A 15,699-nucleotide genomic window follows, 5' to 3' on the forward strand; every position below is an offset into this window, starting at 1 on the left:
TCATTTTGTGTTTTAATGGTTCATCTATTTCATCTTTTTATTACTAAATAGTGTATTTATTTACATGCTATATCCTTCTTTTTTACATTGTTACTTTGTTTTTCGTGCCAGTGTGAAAGTTACTACTATTATTATTATTGTTATTATTATCAGTGGTAGTAGTAATAGCATGTACTACTTCTAACAAGGTACTTCACTACTGCGAACAATGTTAAGGTAAATCATCCATTTGACTTGCACTCAAAAGAATAGAGACATCAATTCCCTTGTATTTTTGGGTAAAATGTCAAAGTAGAAAACATGATTGATTGTTGTTGTTACGCTGACAAAAATGAAAAATATGCATTTTTATGTTGATTGAATTTCTGAGCGTTTCCTAACTTAAGTCAAGTTTATTTCAGATTGTCAACAACTTTTTAATAACCACTTTTGTATAAGTATTGCTTTTTTTACTAAATGATTCCAAGATTATCTGTGCAAACTTATAGAATCCAGTAAGAGTATGATCTATATATATTCAGAATTGATTAGAACTTTAGGGGTTGATCAACTGTATAGTGTGTGTAAAAATATTAGTTAACTGTAACTTCCTTTAGTATAAATTATTTTCTTCGTCTCTTAAATTGCTCTTCGTTAGTTAATATAAAATCACAATGGATTTAAATACATTTCCATCAAAATAACTAGATGTTAATGCAAGTTTGTTCTGATGACAAGTATTAATTTACTTGTTTTAGAGAATTTGTTTATCACTAATTTGGTAGGTTTATTTCGTTTAAAAAAGCTATCCCAGTCCAGTTCATTACATACATAAATCTCGACCATACATAGGTTAATTAAATTGGTGTAAGAATAAACTGTAAGCTCCAGAATTAGCTTCATATTGCTTCAAAAACTTATCTATAAAATCCATAAAATTTTACACATGTTTTTTTCTAAAGGTCACAACTTTCTAACAATATTTCAACAAAACATGGAGTTACATCTAAAGTACTCATGAAACAGAAGATGAATCTTTAACTTTCTGATCTTATTGAAATAGCCTGTGAAAAGGTCTACATAAAATTCATGTTTTTGCTGTTATATATGTGAGGTTGGTCTACGTTTGGAAAATTTTAAATCTAATGGACTTAAAAAATAAATAGTATGAATAAAATAACTCAAAACCCATGTAGGTCGTCAGTAACGTTATAAATGCTCACCTTGTTTATCGCTACTGGTAAACTTGAGTGTCGTAAATCATATTATTTCTTCTTATTAAGATAAATTCTGGACAAACTTTGTTAATTTCTAATGAACAATCAGCATCCTGTTCCCATAATTTCTTGCATGTTCTTTCTAACATCCAGATTTAGTTGAGTTTCCTCTCACTTTATGATCAGGTAAGAAGAATGAAACATGTGTTCTGAGTATGTTAATTCCTATGTGTACTCATACAATTGTTCTGACATCGGTTGCTACGAAATTAGTTACTAGTTTCGTTTCTATCGTTTCTCAAGTTTATACTTTGTCAGCGATGTTACTTTTTGTGTTGTTTTTTCCGGATCACAATACAGTATATCTTTTCTGCTAGGATAACAATGCTGAAACATTGAATTCCGAAGAGACAACTATTCAACAATCAGGCAACAAATTCTTTCGTACAGATCATGTTAGTGAAGCACAAAAAAAGAAACGTGGATACATTAACCGTGAGATGCGAACTGCCACAGTTAGTACACCCGTTAGTCGACCTATCATTACAGCATCAGCGGTCAGATCTGATTTGGATAGTGATGATTCTAGTAGGAAGCCAGGAGATGCTGTTAAATATCTAGCTAAAGTTGGTGTTGTAAGTAATTTAGGTAAGTTAACATTCTAGTCAATTTTTAAATAGTTTAATCCCTGTATTTCCCTAGTACATTGTTTATAATAATGTAATTCAGTAGCAGGTAGAAACTTACGCTTGTTACCCCTCGTGGAGGAGTATAGGCCGCCCACCAACATTCTCATCCTTTTCATATCACTACGTCGCTAAGCATGTGTAACACATCTCAACTAATGATGACTAAAACTCGGTAGTCTAATACAGACCACTGTACTCAGTTTGTACCAAAATTATTGCGTGAAAACTAGTGATACTATCTGTACATAGAATTAGCTGGGTGCTAGAATCACTCATTTTATTTTGAAATGCTCAACAAATCAAAATTGTTATAATTTCCGTTTAATAATTCCATTCTCTTGATAAAAAGGCTTAGTTCTTTATATTATATTCTACTAATTAGCAACACGATTATATTGTTTTAATCAATTCAGTGAGTTGGCAAATGACGTCATGTGCTGCGATATATTGTAATAACAATCTAAAGATTACTTTTATTCCCACTGTTTGTAACATTTCTTTTTCATGCTTCACTTCATTAATGTACCTATAATTTTGCGAAAACGCTCATCTTACCAATGTGTTATTGTTTATCACTCTCAAGTTGTTTATAGATAGAACGCTTCGGGGTGTTTTTCATTGAATATCCTATCGCTGGATATCACTGTTGTTTAGTAGCTGGGATAATAGTACATACTCCCAGCGTAATGCCTCAAGTTAAAAGAAGAGTTTAGTCTAATGGTTTTTGTACGCTGCACATATATTACTGAATATAAAATTAAGTATTAGTGAATGAAGGTATCAATTGTTGCACTCATGAAAGTTGTGAATAATGATCAAATAACATGAGGATGCATACAAACTGGTTCTGACCATCTGTTAGATCCATCCAGTACTTACTTTTTTGGAAGAATTAATGCAGTAATTTAAGTACATCAAATGAATGTACAATTTTAATTAATCTAACCAATAGTTTGTTTCATAAACTATCATTTATCGATAGTTTGGATAGTTATGCATTTAAAGTATACTTTATTGTTGAAGAGGCAAATCAACAAAGATAGGGTCTAATAACATTTTCCGAACTATTTTGAATGTACATAAGGCCTATGCATATGTAATTTGGTTATCAGCACCATATGTTTTAATTCTTTCACATTTCTCCTCTAATATTTATGCCTGTTGTGTTTGAATTAACTATATATCCGAATTTTACTAAGTATCCTAGTAATCAAATGACTAAATTGTAGATAAAATATTTCTATCCTTCCAGACAAAAATTAGATTGTCATAGACTTACAACATCTACAATCAATCACCGGATAAGTATGATTACATAAACTTGAAGGTGAAAAAACAAATAAGTTAATTTTTCGTGAAATTTTGTTGCATGTAGACGTGCTGACATTTGTGGTTCAGTTTTAATCAGTTACAGTGTTTATTTGCTTATTATGTTATGTAGTTAGTCGTAAACGACCTACACGTCGTGGAAAATCAACTCGTCAAAAATTAACAACAGAAATTCAGGAAGTCAATAACGAAACAAGCACTTCACCTGCTGTCGAGGTTATTACGGAAGACGATGTAAGTTAACTGACTTTTTAATCGTTATCAAAGTAATTACGTGACGAGTACCTCGTTTTGTATTTCGATCTGTCTTTTCTATTTAGGTTTTATATAAATTTACTGTGTCTTAAAGCTGTTTTAAAGCAAGTTAACATTATAATATCATGATACATTGACATGATTATATTCGTAGTTAACGTAAATTCATTATAGTCGCTTCTTTTAATGAACAAGGTAATTTTTCTTTGGTACCACCGAGTGTATTACTCCTAATGATATATATATATATATATATATATATATATATATATATATACTTTAAACATTTAATTATCAATCATTAGTCTCACCTACGGGGTTTAGTTTTGTATTAGCTCTTACTGATATTTATGATTTTGTTAGTCTTAAATGGAAATCCTAAGCGATGTTTAAGGATCTTTTCTTAATAACTAGCACTGATAAATCATGTAACGGATTTCAATCAACTAAATAGTAGATAAGCAGTTTAAACTGAAGAAAATGTCAGCGTATATATAACTTGACTTTATTTTTTGATTCAAGCTGTTTCAGGAGAAAAAGAGTCTTAGCATCTTGTACAAAATACATTCAAAAGATTGTATCATTGTTATCGACCATTCACTAGTATCTTGAGTGAAAATAATTCTCATCGAATTTTAGCTGATTATTTTGCTAAAGATAAGTCCAGATACAGAGGTGCTAAATTTGAATAATGCTTATTGTTTTCTCACTGATCTCAAATAAGTACATCTGATTAAAAAAATCTAGACTTCTAGTAATACATATTCCGTTATTAGGTACATTTAGCTAATCAAATAATACCATCTGTTCATGACTTATTTCATACCTTTTTATCTCATCAATATATAAATTGCATACTTTGCAAAATCATTAGACATAATATGATCTTGTTATTCTAATCTAAGTAATGATAAAACATCGACTAAAATGGATTATTACTGTCTTTGTACAAAGATCTACATGAACATGAGAACCGTTCTAGTGGTTTCCAGGTCCAACTGTAGGTATTTATCTATCCCAGAGATAATATTTTTGGTTTGGTTGTTTAATTCTTGGAAGTTCCAAGCGTTTTGATAATTCAAGATAAGATCGCGTTACTTTTCTTATGAAAATTGAAGACTTAAATCTTTTATTACTTCAGTGCGAATACAGTGAAGTGTTACCTTGTTTTATATCTTGTGTAATGTATAATTTTTAATTCTGTTTTTCCCAAACACTGAATATTTTCTGACGTTCTTCTAATTTTTTTTCATAGGGTCTTGATCTAACTAATGCAGAACGCTGTCACCTTCTATCCTTTTTTAACGATGCCGTATTGGAAGAACTCACTTTGATGCCAGGGTGTTCTCGGAAAACCGCACAGGCTATTATCAATATGCGCCCGTATAAAAATACGAAAGACTTGGTTTCCCACTGTCGGGAGTTCGCCATCTTTCCTCCAATTTATATGAATGTTGTAAAGATATTTTAGAAGTTCGTTCTTCAGTTATCCGTTTACTAAATAAGTGTGAACGTCTAACTGAACAAGTTGCTAGTCACGCGACACGTTTGCTTGAAAATACTATAGATTTACCTGCGAATGCTATCACTGATCAAAATCAATCTGATGGAGTTGATCATGAACATGATGACTTCAGCATAAACAAAACAAATGGTAATCCCGTCCAACTAGTGACTCAACAGCCCGCTATTTTAAACCCTTTGTAAGTACGACCTAAAGTTTCTACTGAAATTTACAATATATGTTACATGATGCCTTTTGCATCTGTTTATCATAACATTTTTCCTCCGTGTATTCTAGGCGTGAATTAAAACCCTACCAACTTGTTGGTTTGAACTGGCTTCGTCTACTACACCACGAACAAGTCAATGGAATACTAGCAGATGAAATGGGCCTCGGAAAAACAGTTCAAGCTATTGCTTTCTTAGCTAGCCTTTGGGAAAGTGGGAATCGCGGACCACATCTTATCATTTGTCCAAGTTCAACCCAGGATAATTGGCAGCGTGAATTAAGTCTTTGGTGTCCTCACTTAAAAGTACTTGTTTATCAAGGATCTGCAGAACAGCGAAAGGCAATCCGATTGAAAATTTACGAATCTGAGTCTCAGCCGGATTTTAATATACTATTAACTAGGTGAGTATTTATTCTATCTCTTCCATTTTTGGACTATCCTATATTTTAAACATCTGGATGATATAAAAGCAAATAGTTTTGTCTAAAGTAATAATCAAATCTAGCTTTAGACATTAAAGAAATATCAGTTTCACTGATTTTATCAATTAGGTATTTGTACCAGACACCATCATTCTACACAAGTGGTTGGATTAAGATTAGTTTTACTATGATGTTGACTTAACGTCTATGTAAAAAGTACCACGTGTTTCATTTCACCAACAAAATTTTCTACTATTTTATATGTGATGCTATTCTAGTTACAACTGCTATTTTACAAAAATTAGTTCAAAACCTTTCGTCCCTATAACCACTTCCATGATGTGTATCAATATTTTTGAGTCGTTAAAATTTCCTACCCTCCATTTTAGCTATGCTGTTGGTACAAGTGCTATTGAAGACAGAGCTTTAATGAAACGCATCAACTTCCATTATGGGATTTTCGATGAAGCACACATGCTAAAAAATATGACTTCTCAACGTTATCGAAATCTGATGAATTTTAGAGTTCAACGACGTTTACTTCTTACAGGTACACCTCTTCAAAACAACTTGTTGGAGCTTGTGTCTCTGTTATCATTTGTTATGCCAGAAATGTTCCTGAAAAGCACAGATCTGCTGAAAAGGATTTTTCAGATTTACTCAGTAAGCTGTACTACTTTCTTATTTATTCATTTATAACATGTTATCGTCTATACAAAAAATACTGAAGAGTCACTAGTTTATACCTATTCAGGTCAAGAGATTAACAGACGGGTGTGTAAGGATTATGCCTGTTGACAACGAGACTCTCACCTTACTGGCATGTTCTTCAGTCTGAAGTTTTTATTAGTCAGTTTTTAATTTTGAAGACGTATATTTGATTTTTTATTGAGATCATAAACCGACCAATGTTAGATCGCCATTGGAAACCTGGATGCACTGGACGACCATTTCGTCAGAGTATGGGGCTCTTCAACAATGCGCATCCGTGGTCCAACACGCGAAACTCGAACCTGGGACCTTCGGTCTCGTGCACGAACGCTTAACGTCCAGACCATTTAGCCTGTATACAATGGTGTTAATGCCTAACTACAACCAATCCATGATATTGTGGAACCATTTCCCATTGTCTTCTGTAGGTAACAGCCTCACACCCGATAGGGTTAAACTCCACTGGTCACTGCTTCTCACTGAAACCCCAAGAATTACCTCAAAACTAGCCAGTAGTGAACACAATAATTATCAGTATAGGGTAGTGGGAATCGTTGAGTTTTACTTGAGGTCATGAGCCGATAAATATTACACCACCATTGAAAACCTGGAAGTACTGGACTTCTGTTTCGTCCTAGTATGGGACTCCCCAGAAGTGCACATTCATGATTCTGCTTGTATTTATGTTTAATCTGATTTTCTTCATTCACTAGTCTAAGAGGATATAAATTACCTTAGAATAAGACTCAAAGACTGATCTATATGTACCTGCTCCATATTTCAATTTATAATCAACCGATATTTTGATTAAACTTCGAGCAGTTGAGATTTTAGCACTATTATATTACAGTATTTTCATGGATGGGCTTTGTTCTATATTTCGCCATATAGTCGAGTCTTATTCGCTGAGAAGAAAATAATTTAAAATATCAATCTTTTCACCAGTTCGGTCTCATTATAATCATCACATAAGCAACGTGAATGTTTTATCGTGGTTCATGCTCTTAATTTAGTTACATTATTTGTCTAGTGTTTATGAGTAACTATCGCATGTATCCAGAATCTAATTGAAAGTAGAAAGTGGCAGTTATATACGTTAATCAGTACTATTTTTCATTTACTGATACTTGTACTAAAAGATGAAAAACGTTATCTTTCAGGTGCCTCGCTTATAAAATTTTTGTCTAATTCCTTATCTAATGTGAATTGTATGGTACTTCTTTCCTGTTATTTTTATGTTTAGAAACCCATGAATTCCCGTGAGGAAGATCAGTCAGCCAATAACAGTCCCATTCGAAGCAGTTTTGAAGAAGAACGCTTAGTTCAAGCTAAAAGTCTACTTCAACCATTTTGTTTACGACGGTTAAAATCACAAGTCAGTTTCAAAACATTTTGACTCTTCTCTTCACAAATCTGTTGTATGATTTGAATTCATTCTTCATTTGTTGTTCTAAAAGAATCACACTTTATTTCTCATCATCGTTCAGGCACACAGCTTTTCTCCCGTTAGAAATTAATTATTGTATGACTATAACTAGGAAGTATTATTTATAAAAACAGCTTTATTGTCATTCGAAATTAACAAAAGTCAGTAGTTTCAATGTTTCTCTATATATGGTTAAACTATATTTGAATATAGTGTTGCTTAAGTCCATGTATCCCGCCGTCTCATCATTTCCCTTTGCTTATTTTTGTTTCAGGTCCTTGGACAGCTTCCTCCAAAAACCAGTGAAGTGGTTTTAGTAGCAATGACGAAGACACAAGCAACTCACTACCACGATCTTGTTAAACGGCTACGTTCCCAGAGATCGTTAAAAGACACAAACAGCAATGGTCAAGATCCCTCTCTTCTCTTGAACAATGAGTGTGAAGATGGTGATGAAAATGCTGATCCAGATGCTAGTGATCCAAAAGGTGAATATGCACCAAGAAAAAAAGCCCGTTTAGATAATTATACTACAGGTAATCAGTTAAACTTTGCAAATATTCGCAATTAGCTTCGTCTCCTTCCATCTGTATCTCTTATTCGCACAGGAGTTAATTCTCTGGCTTGATGTATTTTAATCCTTAAAATTACATAATCAACCATTCTTAGATGTTCTACTCTCGTTCTTTTTTTCATAAACTATACGGATGCATTTCACCGTAGTTGAGATATCTTAATTCCATCATGTTTTGATTTTACGGGGTTCGAATTTCATTTGGCCTATACGAACTACTTGTCAGTAGTAGAATGAGAGATGTAGTTAAACAGTTCCCTGTTTAGTCTTAGTATATTGTTGAAACTAGATGAGTTGCGAAGCACGTGCGACAACTATTTGGTGACATAGATCTCTCATCCATAAATCAGTTAGCGTTTTCAGACTCCGTATCAGTTCCTATACGTCTCTGTTTCCTTGTGAACACTAATTTACTTTACTAAAATAGAGATGTTTGGATAATTTGAACAACAGATCGATTGTGTTTAATTCACTATCTTATACCAGCCGTTGAGTTAATTATTTTTTTCATTTGAACTATTTAGTAAATGGAACGAAATCATTTCCAGTCACTTCCAAATCCATTTCTGAGTCTCTCCAGTCACCGTGCAACATGGTTACGGCGTTGCGCAAGGCAGCAAATCACCAGGCCCTTTTTTCTGGTCTCGCATACACAGACTCAAACCTTCGGGATATTGCAGAATCTTTGCACTTAGATCCAAGTCACTCTAATGCTGATCCCAATCTTATCTATGAAGACCTACTTGCAATGAGTGATCATCAGATACATAAACTTTGCCAGTTTTACGAGGTGAGTTTAACCTTACTCTATGTTACATATTGTATTTATTATAAATTCTGATATCGGTTGTAAATTTTCTCTGATTACTTTCTTCAGCTTTAAACATATGAAATCCACTGTATATGTAAATGCTCACTCCTAGCTAGGAAATTTCAGTGAAAGATTCGTCCACTAAAGGTGTCCTGTTTAAGATCTGTATGTAACCGAAATAACTTGTTAGCATCTCAAATAAAAGTGACGATCAAAATGTTGTAAGCTGCGTAACTTAGCAATGCATAGTTGACATTTATCTTCTTCAGTTTAGCGGCAACTTATTGGTTGAGGCTTTCAACTTCCAGCCATGAAGTTCCAAACTTGGACACCGCTTCACCTACTCCGATTCAAGCAACTAAGCAGTATCATTATCCTTTACACTTTGGTTGTGGCTCATACCCACTTACTTAGTGAACAAGCTAATTTTACCATATTAGTTTTAAGATTTTGGTTATGTATATTTTCTTTCTAATACATTTGATCAGAATTTTAGATGGAATTCACCTTTATGATTGTAGTTATAAAAACACAAGTGTACAGTTATGCTTAATTCATAATTGAAAATTAGTGCGAATAGTGTAGCCATTGACGACTTCATGTTATCTTTAATGTAATCTATTCAATTATAAATTAAATACTGAAGTTGGATGTGTAAATTAGTGGATATGATGAAATATTTTATAAATCCTGTATTTTTTCAGTAAATAAAAATGTGGCGAAGAAAATTCTATTTTTAACAAAATTGCTTTCATATCTGTTACTTACATAATTACGTTATTAGAAAAAATTCTGGAAATTTTCAGAAATATTTATTTTGTCAGAGTTTGAAGTTCACTAACTAATAGAAATAAATTCATTGTTTGACTGGAAGATATATTGCCTAATACAAAAATAAAAGTGTGGTCAGTGCATTATAAAAATAAATGTCAATTAAATTATATTGACATTTTAATTATATCATTCTTCAGTGTGCTACAGTAAATAAATAACGATCACAAATACATCTTTTCTACGTATAATGTCAAATTGAACTTCTGGTTTGTTAAATAATTCGTCTTTGCTAAAATATTTTATTCTTAATCCTTTCTGATTTCGCGATCGAACGTCATAAAATTTTATGATATCTTGTAAAACTGTTTGATTGACCCCTGAGTTGACTACGTGGTCTGTAGTGAAGCTGTATATAATTTTCTGTTCAATTTGTGACAGCCGAGCTGAATAATATTCAGGGAGACGTTTTACAAATGCACATCATGGTACAACTGACCTAATCACCGCTACAAGAGCAAGTAAACTGACAAACGTTCACTGATATTTTATTCGAAAGCTAATGGGAATATGCAGAGAACAAATATTTATAACTTCTTAATACGTAAAAGGTTGATATAAATGCTTACTGAATCCGAAATAATCATCATTTTTTTCTTACAATCTTTTAAAATAAACGTACATAGAGCTTTTCATCCACCCAATTATCTGTATGACGTGTTATCCCCTCCTATCACTTACAATCGTGCTATCTCCGCACTTATTTGCTCCTATCTAAAGTCACTGTAAATGTAGGCGTTTATTCGTTATCTATAAATTTGTTTTATCTTTATTGAAGGTCTAATAAAACATTTATAACTCAGGCGTGTGTCTAACAGTAGAGTCAAGGACGCGCATTCCATTCTAGTTGGAACTTGTCACGTAAATTTACCTGCATTTCAGTGTTGGTATTAAGTTGGGATCCGAACCCAGTGCCTTTCTCTCCAAACGATGACCGGTTATTTAATGACCTACTGAGTTCACAAAACTAATAACCCGTTCAACGGCTATGTTGTTTATATAATTATCAATAAGGGTTCGAACTACCTCGTCGATATTCAGACCTCAACTTTGATTAGTCCAGGTTGGTATATATCGATCATATTAAGATTACCTTGATATAATCATTTTGTCCCAAGTTATTCACAACAGAATAAATTATTGTTTAAGATTCACATTGTATTTCTAACTGTTCGATTTACGACTTATTATCAATACTTATTGAAAATAGTGTTAGAGCCAGTATTTCTAGTCGTCAAAGATAAGATACATATCAGACTTCGAAGTTGATTTAGTTGCAATAAAGTCCGATTGTTGTAATACCAGAAGGACCCAATGCACATTCCTTTCAATTGGATGTCTTTTACATTTCGGTATTATTCTCCTATCTTAGACGTACATAGTTTCTATTCCTACATAGTTTGATTGTATCCTCGAATGCTTGACTGTCTCTTATGGCATTTCATATATAACATGAAGTTGGATGGTGCTATGAGAGAGCTTTTATTAGCCAGCTCAAGTCATGGTATTCGTTCATAAAATCTGCGATTATTGACCTCAGTCTTTTATTTCGGTGTAGATTTTCCGACTTATCTCCCCCTTGAAATCGTGTATATGCCAGTGAACAATACTTAGATGCAGTCATATTAAAATATCCATTCTCTAATTATTCCCTTAATTTGAGACACTTAAAAATGTATTTATTCTCTCGTTTCATATCCGTGTTAGTAATAACATATAATTTCTCTTGACCCTCCTTTATCTGTACTTTTGTTAACTATGGCAACTTGAATATGAGCACGCCAATAGGTCGATTTTCGTATACTTACCTTCTTGACTTATCATTCACACTAATGAAGGTAGTCATACTGTCTCATCTGTAATAATATAAGCCTTGTCATTTCAAGGAATATTAACAATTCCTATATAGTTTTATGTTTATATGTAAATTATTAAGTAAATAGGGCGTTACTGTAAAAGACCACATTGATCAAATGGCTTCAATGGATGTCATGATTACTGATTTTTAATTTGGCTGTTTTTCTTCCCACTTCATTCTTACATGGGCTTGTCTACTGCTACTGAATAAAGATTAAGTAGTTTAGTTGGCTCTGTAACTACATGTGTTAAGAATTCAAAAATATTTCCCACGTAAATATGGTCAATACAAATTGATAGTTAAAAATAAATAAATACGGTGTTTTTTTGACATAATGAAATGATATTTTTCTTAATCCTTAGACTTTATCATCATATACTCTCTCCCCTGAATCTATCATTTCTGGATCTGGAAAAATCCAATGGTTAAATGACAATTTGCCTAAATTAGTCTCCGAAGGACATCGTATTTTGATTTTTAGTCAGTTTGTCATCATGTTAGATATATTAGAGGAATTTTTAAGGATAACTAACAGGCGTTATATACGAATGGATGGATCAACTCCTGTCTCGGAACGACAAACATTAATAGATCGTTTCAACAGGTAAATATTTGGTATTAGTTTGTCTACATTTTATTAGCAATGCTCATCTGCATACTAAAATTCCTATTTAAATATTTGTTCATATATATATATATATATATATTCCATATTTTTAACTCAAACATCAAGTGCTTATGTGTAAAGAACGAAATATTCTTTTTCGATTAACAAAATGGGAGGTTTTTTTTTAACGGGAAACGGGAATTATTTTTCAATAAATTTCCATTCATCTATATTTACAAAATATTGAAAAGGATTAATTATCTCAAGAATATCTCTGGTTCAGAGTCAAAAGTAAACATTGGTTTATGTTCTGAGGAAGATATTTTAAGACGTAGAAAGTAGAATCATATTGAACATGTCTATCTGATTAGGATCGACCTAACTATGAACTGAAACAATGTTCAACCTAGAGCTATAGCTCAACGTAGTAGAACCTGACACATATAAGTTGTCACATCACGTCAGCACAGTGCGGTGAAATTATTGATATAAATGTCAGTAGTAGAGATAGTAACTATCATTAGAATAAAAGTCTAGTTATAGACGATAGGATTCAAAAAGAAAGTAAAAATATCGAGGAATAGAAGCGTGCAGGATAATTTTGAAACTCCAAATTCAAAGGAAGACAAAACGTGAATGTATCTGGGCCAGTGTTACTGATTCTGAAATATATCATCTACCGTCTCTAACCATTGGTTGTGATAATCTCGAGGACGCCAATCAGATAATCTTCGTCAACACCTATGCATCTGAATCTAATTGTCAATGATTCCATAGACTGTTTCCATATTTTAGTTTCACCATACCTGGCTACCAAACAGATTCTACATTTGTACTAAGAAATATCAGTAAAATCTTAACTGATTACATTAAAAAATTACCGAATAAAATTCTCACTTTTCTAGCTAAATCACTACTTATATTAAGTATTTTGAATTCACCTAATCCCCTGTACATCTTTACACAGCTCATCGATTGAGGTTTTTCTTCTATCTACACGAGCTGGTGGCCTAGGTATTAATTTAACTGGTGCAGATACTGTAATTATACATGATATTGATTTCAATCCATATAATGATCGACAAGCAGAAGATCGTTGTCATCGACTTGGTCAGAAAAAGTACGTTATATCATACACATATTTTATGTATTTCATTGTTGCAAACTATATTTTTCTACATCTTTGTTTTAAAATGTTTGTTAATGTCACTGGTCATTGCACGATACTTTTAGCACCGTCATTGATTACGATAATTGGTTTTGAATTTTAAGAATGATAATTGCTTAATCCAGTACTATATACCTGGTTACAGTAAAGAATTCTCAGCAAAAAATATACCCTATTCATGTAAGTTCGGCTTTAACATACATACCATTCGTAGCTATTCCAACCATATATATCAAATTACGTTTCCAACAATGTTTATCTGCTATCCATTTTTAACTGTTTTCATCCATTACCGCATCACATAATGCGTTTTGTGCATAGATTCAAATGAATTCACTCCTTTTTCCAAAGAGTATATCAACTATTAATGTATCCGCTTTTATCTTGTATATTATTGAGTATTATCGTAAACTATAGTATTTAAGTGCATGATAAATACGTTTTAAGATTTACATGCATAAGTAATTCGTTAGAAAACATATGGAAAATAGAAAAACCTATTGTAATGACCATACACTTTTAAAATAGGTTCCTTAAAAGTCTAAAATCAGTTGCAATTACCAAAACAAATTAAATTAAAAATGCCAGACAAATGATATCACTTTTTGAAACATTCACCTTAGCCCATTTAATCAATCGGATTCAGTAAAAATACCCAAGACTTAATCATTATATTGTGATTAATGGGTATACTGACCTCAATTGAATGTAACAAATTTGTATATGTTTCTCACTATGGAGTATGAATGTTAGTTCATGTTGGTTAATGTGCTTAGATTGCTTTAAATTTCACTATTGTTTTAGAAATTATAGGTGGTGGGTAATGATAATGTCATATGCCTTTGTAAATAACTATTTATATCTGCAAGGTATATTCTACTCCTTCGTTGAATGATATCATACCATGATATTTAAATGTCTGCTTTTTATTTTTTTGTGATTTGACGGTATCCGAAAGTTACTTAAAACTATGTACTAATAAACTATCATGTTTTAATTTTCTAGTCCTGTTCACGTCATACGACTAATCTCTGAAGGTACTTTAGAAGAGGGTATGCTGCGTATTGCATCTGAGAAATTACAAATGGAACAGAATGTAACAGGTTGTGTATCTGAATACAACACAGAACAGACCGAGGAATCTGAAGACACTACTCGTGTTAGTTCCCGGAGTAGAAGATCAAAGTCAACTAATATTTTACCACCTTCCAGTCTAGATGGTATGACAGAAAATGGAAACGTTTTCAAAGTCCTTGGTAATTGGAACTCAGCTGCATCGGATCTCAGTTTATCCATTGTGAATCCTATATCGTCGAATCGAATTAGTGAACGAGATGTTCGCTCCCTTCTTTCAGATGCTTTAAAATTGTAGCTATAAACATTTTTCTACTTCTAAATATTCCATAATCCCTCTAAGACAAAGACCTATTTATACACTTGTTATAATCACTGTTTTCACTGCACCGTTCCCTTGTTGTATTAGTTCAGTGAATCCAGTGGTTTGAATATTTCTGCATTGATAATAAACTTTAACATGAACACATACATGGAAATATTTGAATTTAGTTTTTGTGAATATATATAGGATGCTGATGATGACGATTTCACGAAAACACGAAAACAGTGAAATTTGTCTTCATTCTTTACCCATGTAAATTGACTCCACTTTTTGGTAAAAAAATTCTAAATTTTACCTGTGTATCATTTTTTTTTGTTTTCCAAAATCTATTTTTGCTTAATTTGTTATTTTTTACTTTTGTGCTTCGGTTTTTGTGTTTTCGTCTATCCTGTTGAATATCGTACGCACATCGCATACACATTACTAATGACTATGTGAATTTAGAATTTCCACAGGTTCGTATTCGCTTCACATTTGCACTAAGTTATGAAATTATGTCCGTGTACGTATGTATGTGTGTGTGTACGCTAGATAGTGGTTATGATTGGATTATTGATGAGCTACAAATCACATATAAGGTTTTATCCGTCCATCTGTTATTTCAATAGATTATATATAAACTAGAAATAATAGTAATAATAAAAGTAATTGATATAACGTGACTTAATTCGTTTCTGTACAATGTCAGGT

The 15,699-nt window shown here is 32.4% G+C and overlaps 1 protein-coding gene across 1 annotated transcript in view; it reads left to right on the forward strand.

Annotated features, from left to right (window-relative positions):
• Smp_022310 (putative helicase swr1) overlaps positions 1-15,355 on the forward strand; it is a gene marked incomplete at its 5' end in the record, with an annotated part of 26,939 nt that extends 11,584 nt beyond the window's left edge. Inside the window, 11 exons of the mRNA XM_018800029.1 lie at positions 1,697-1,844; positions 3,327-3,448; positions 4,976-5,172; positions 5,271-5,603; positions 6,014-6,287; positions 7,579-7,710; positions 8,036-8,132; positions 8,884-9,125; positions 12,198-12,439; positions 13,410-13,562; positions 14,616-15,355. Coding sequence (XP_018653884.1) covers positions 1,697-1,844; positions 3,327-3,448; positions 4,976-5,172; positions 5,271-5,603; positions 6,014-6,287; positions 7,579-7,710; positions 8,036-8,132; positions 8,884-9,125; positions 12,198-12,439; positions 13,410-13,562; positions 14,616-14,982 — 2,307 coding nt within the window. The 3' untranslated portion in view covers positions 14,983-15,355. The remainder of the gene's footprint in view (positions 1-1,696; positions 1,845-3,326; positions 3,449-4,975; positions 5,173-5,270; positions 5,604-6,013; positions 6,288-7,578; positions 7,711-8,035; positions 8,133-8,883; positions 9,126-12,197; positions 12,440-13,409; positions 13,563-14,615) is intronic.
• Between the last annotated feature and the right edge of the window lie 344 nt (positions 15,356-15,699).

This window comes from Schistosoma mansoni, chromosome W (assembly GCF_000237925.1).
Source record: "Schistosoma mansoni strain Puerto Rico chromosome W, complete genome".
In the NCBI taxonomy this organism is placed as follows: Eukaryota; Metazoa; Platyhelminthes; class Trematoda; order Strigeidida; family Schistosomatidae; genus Schistosoma; species Schistosoma mansoni.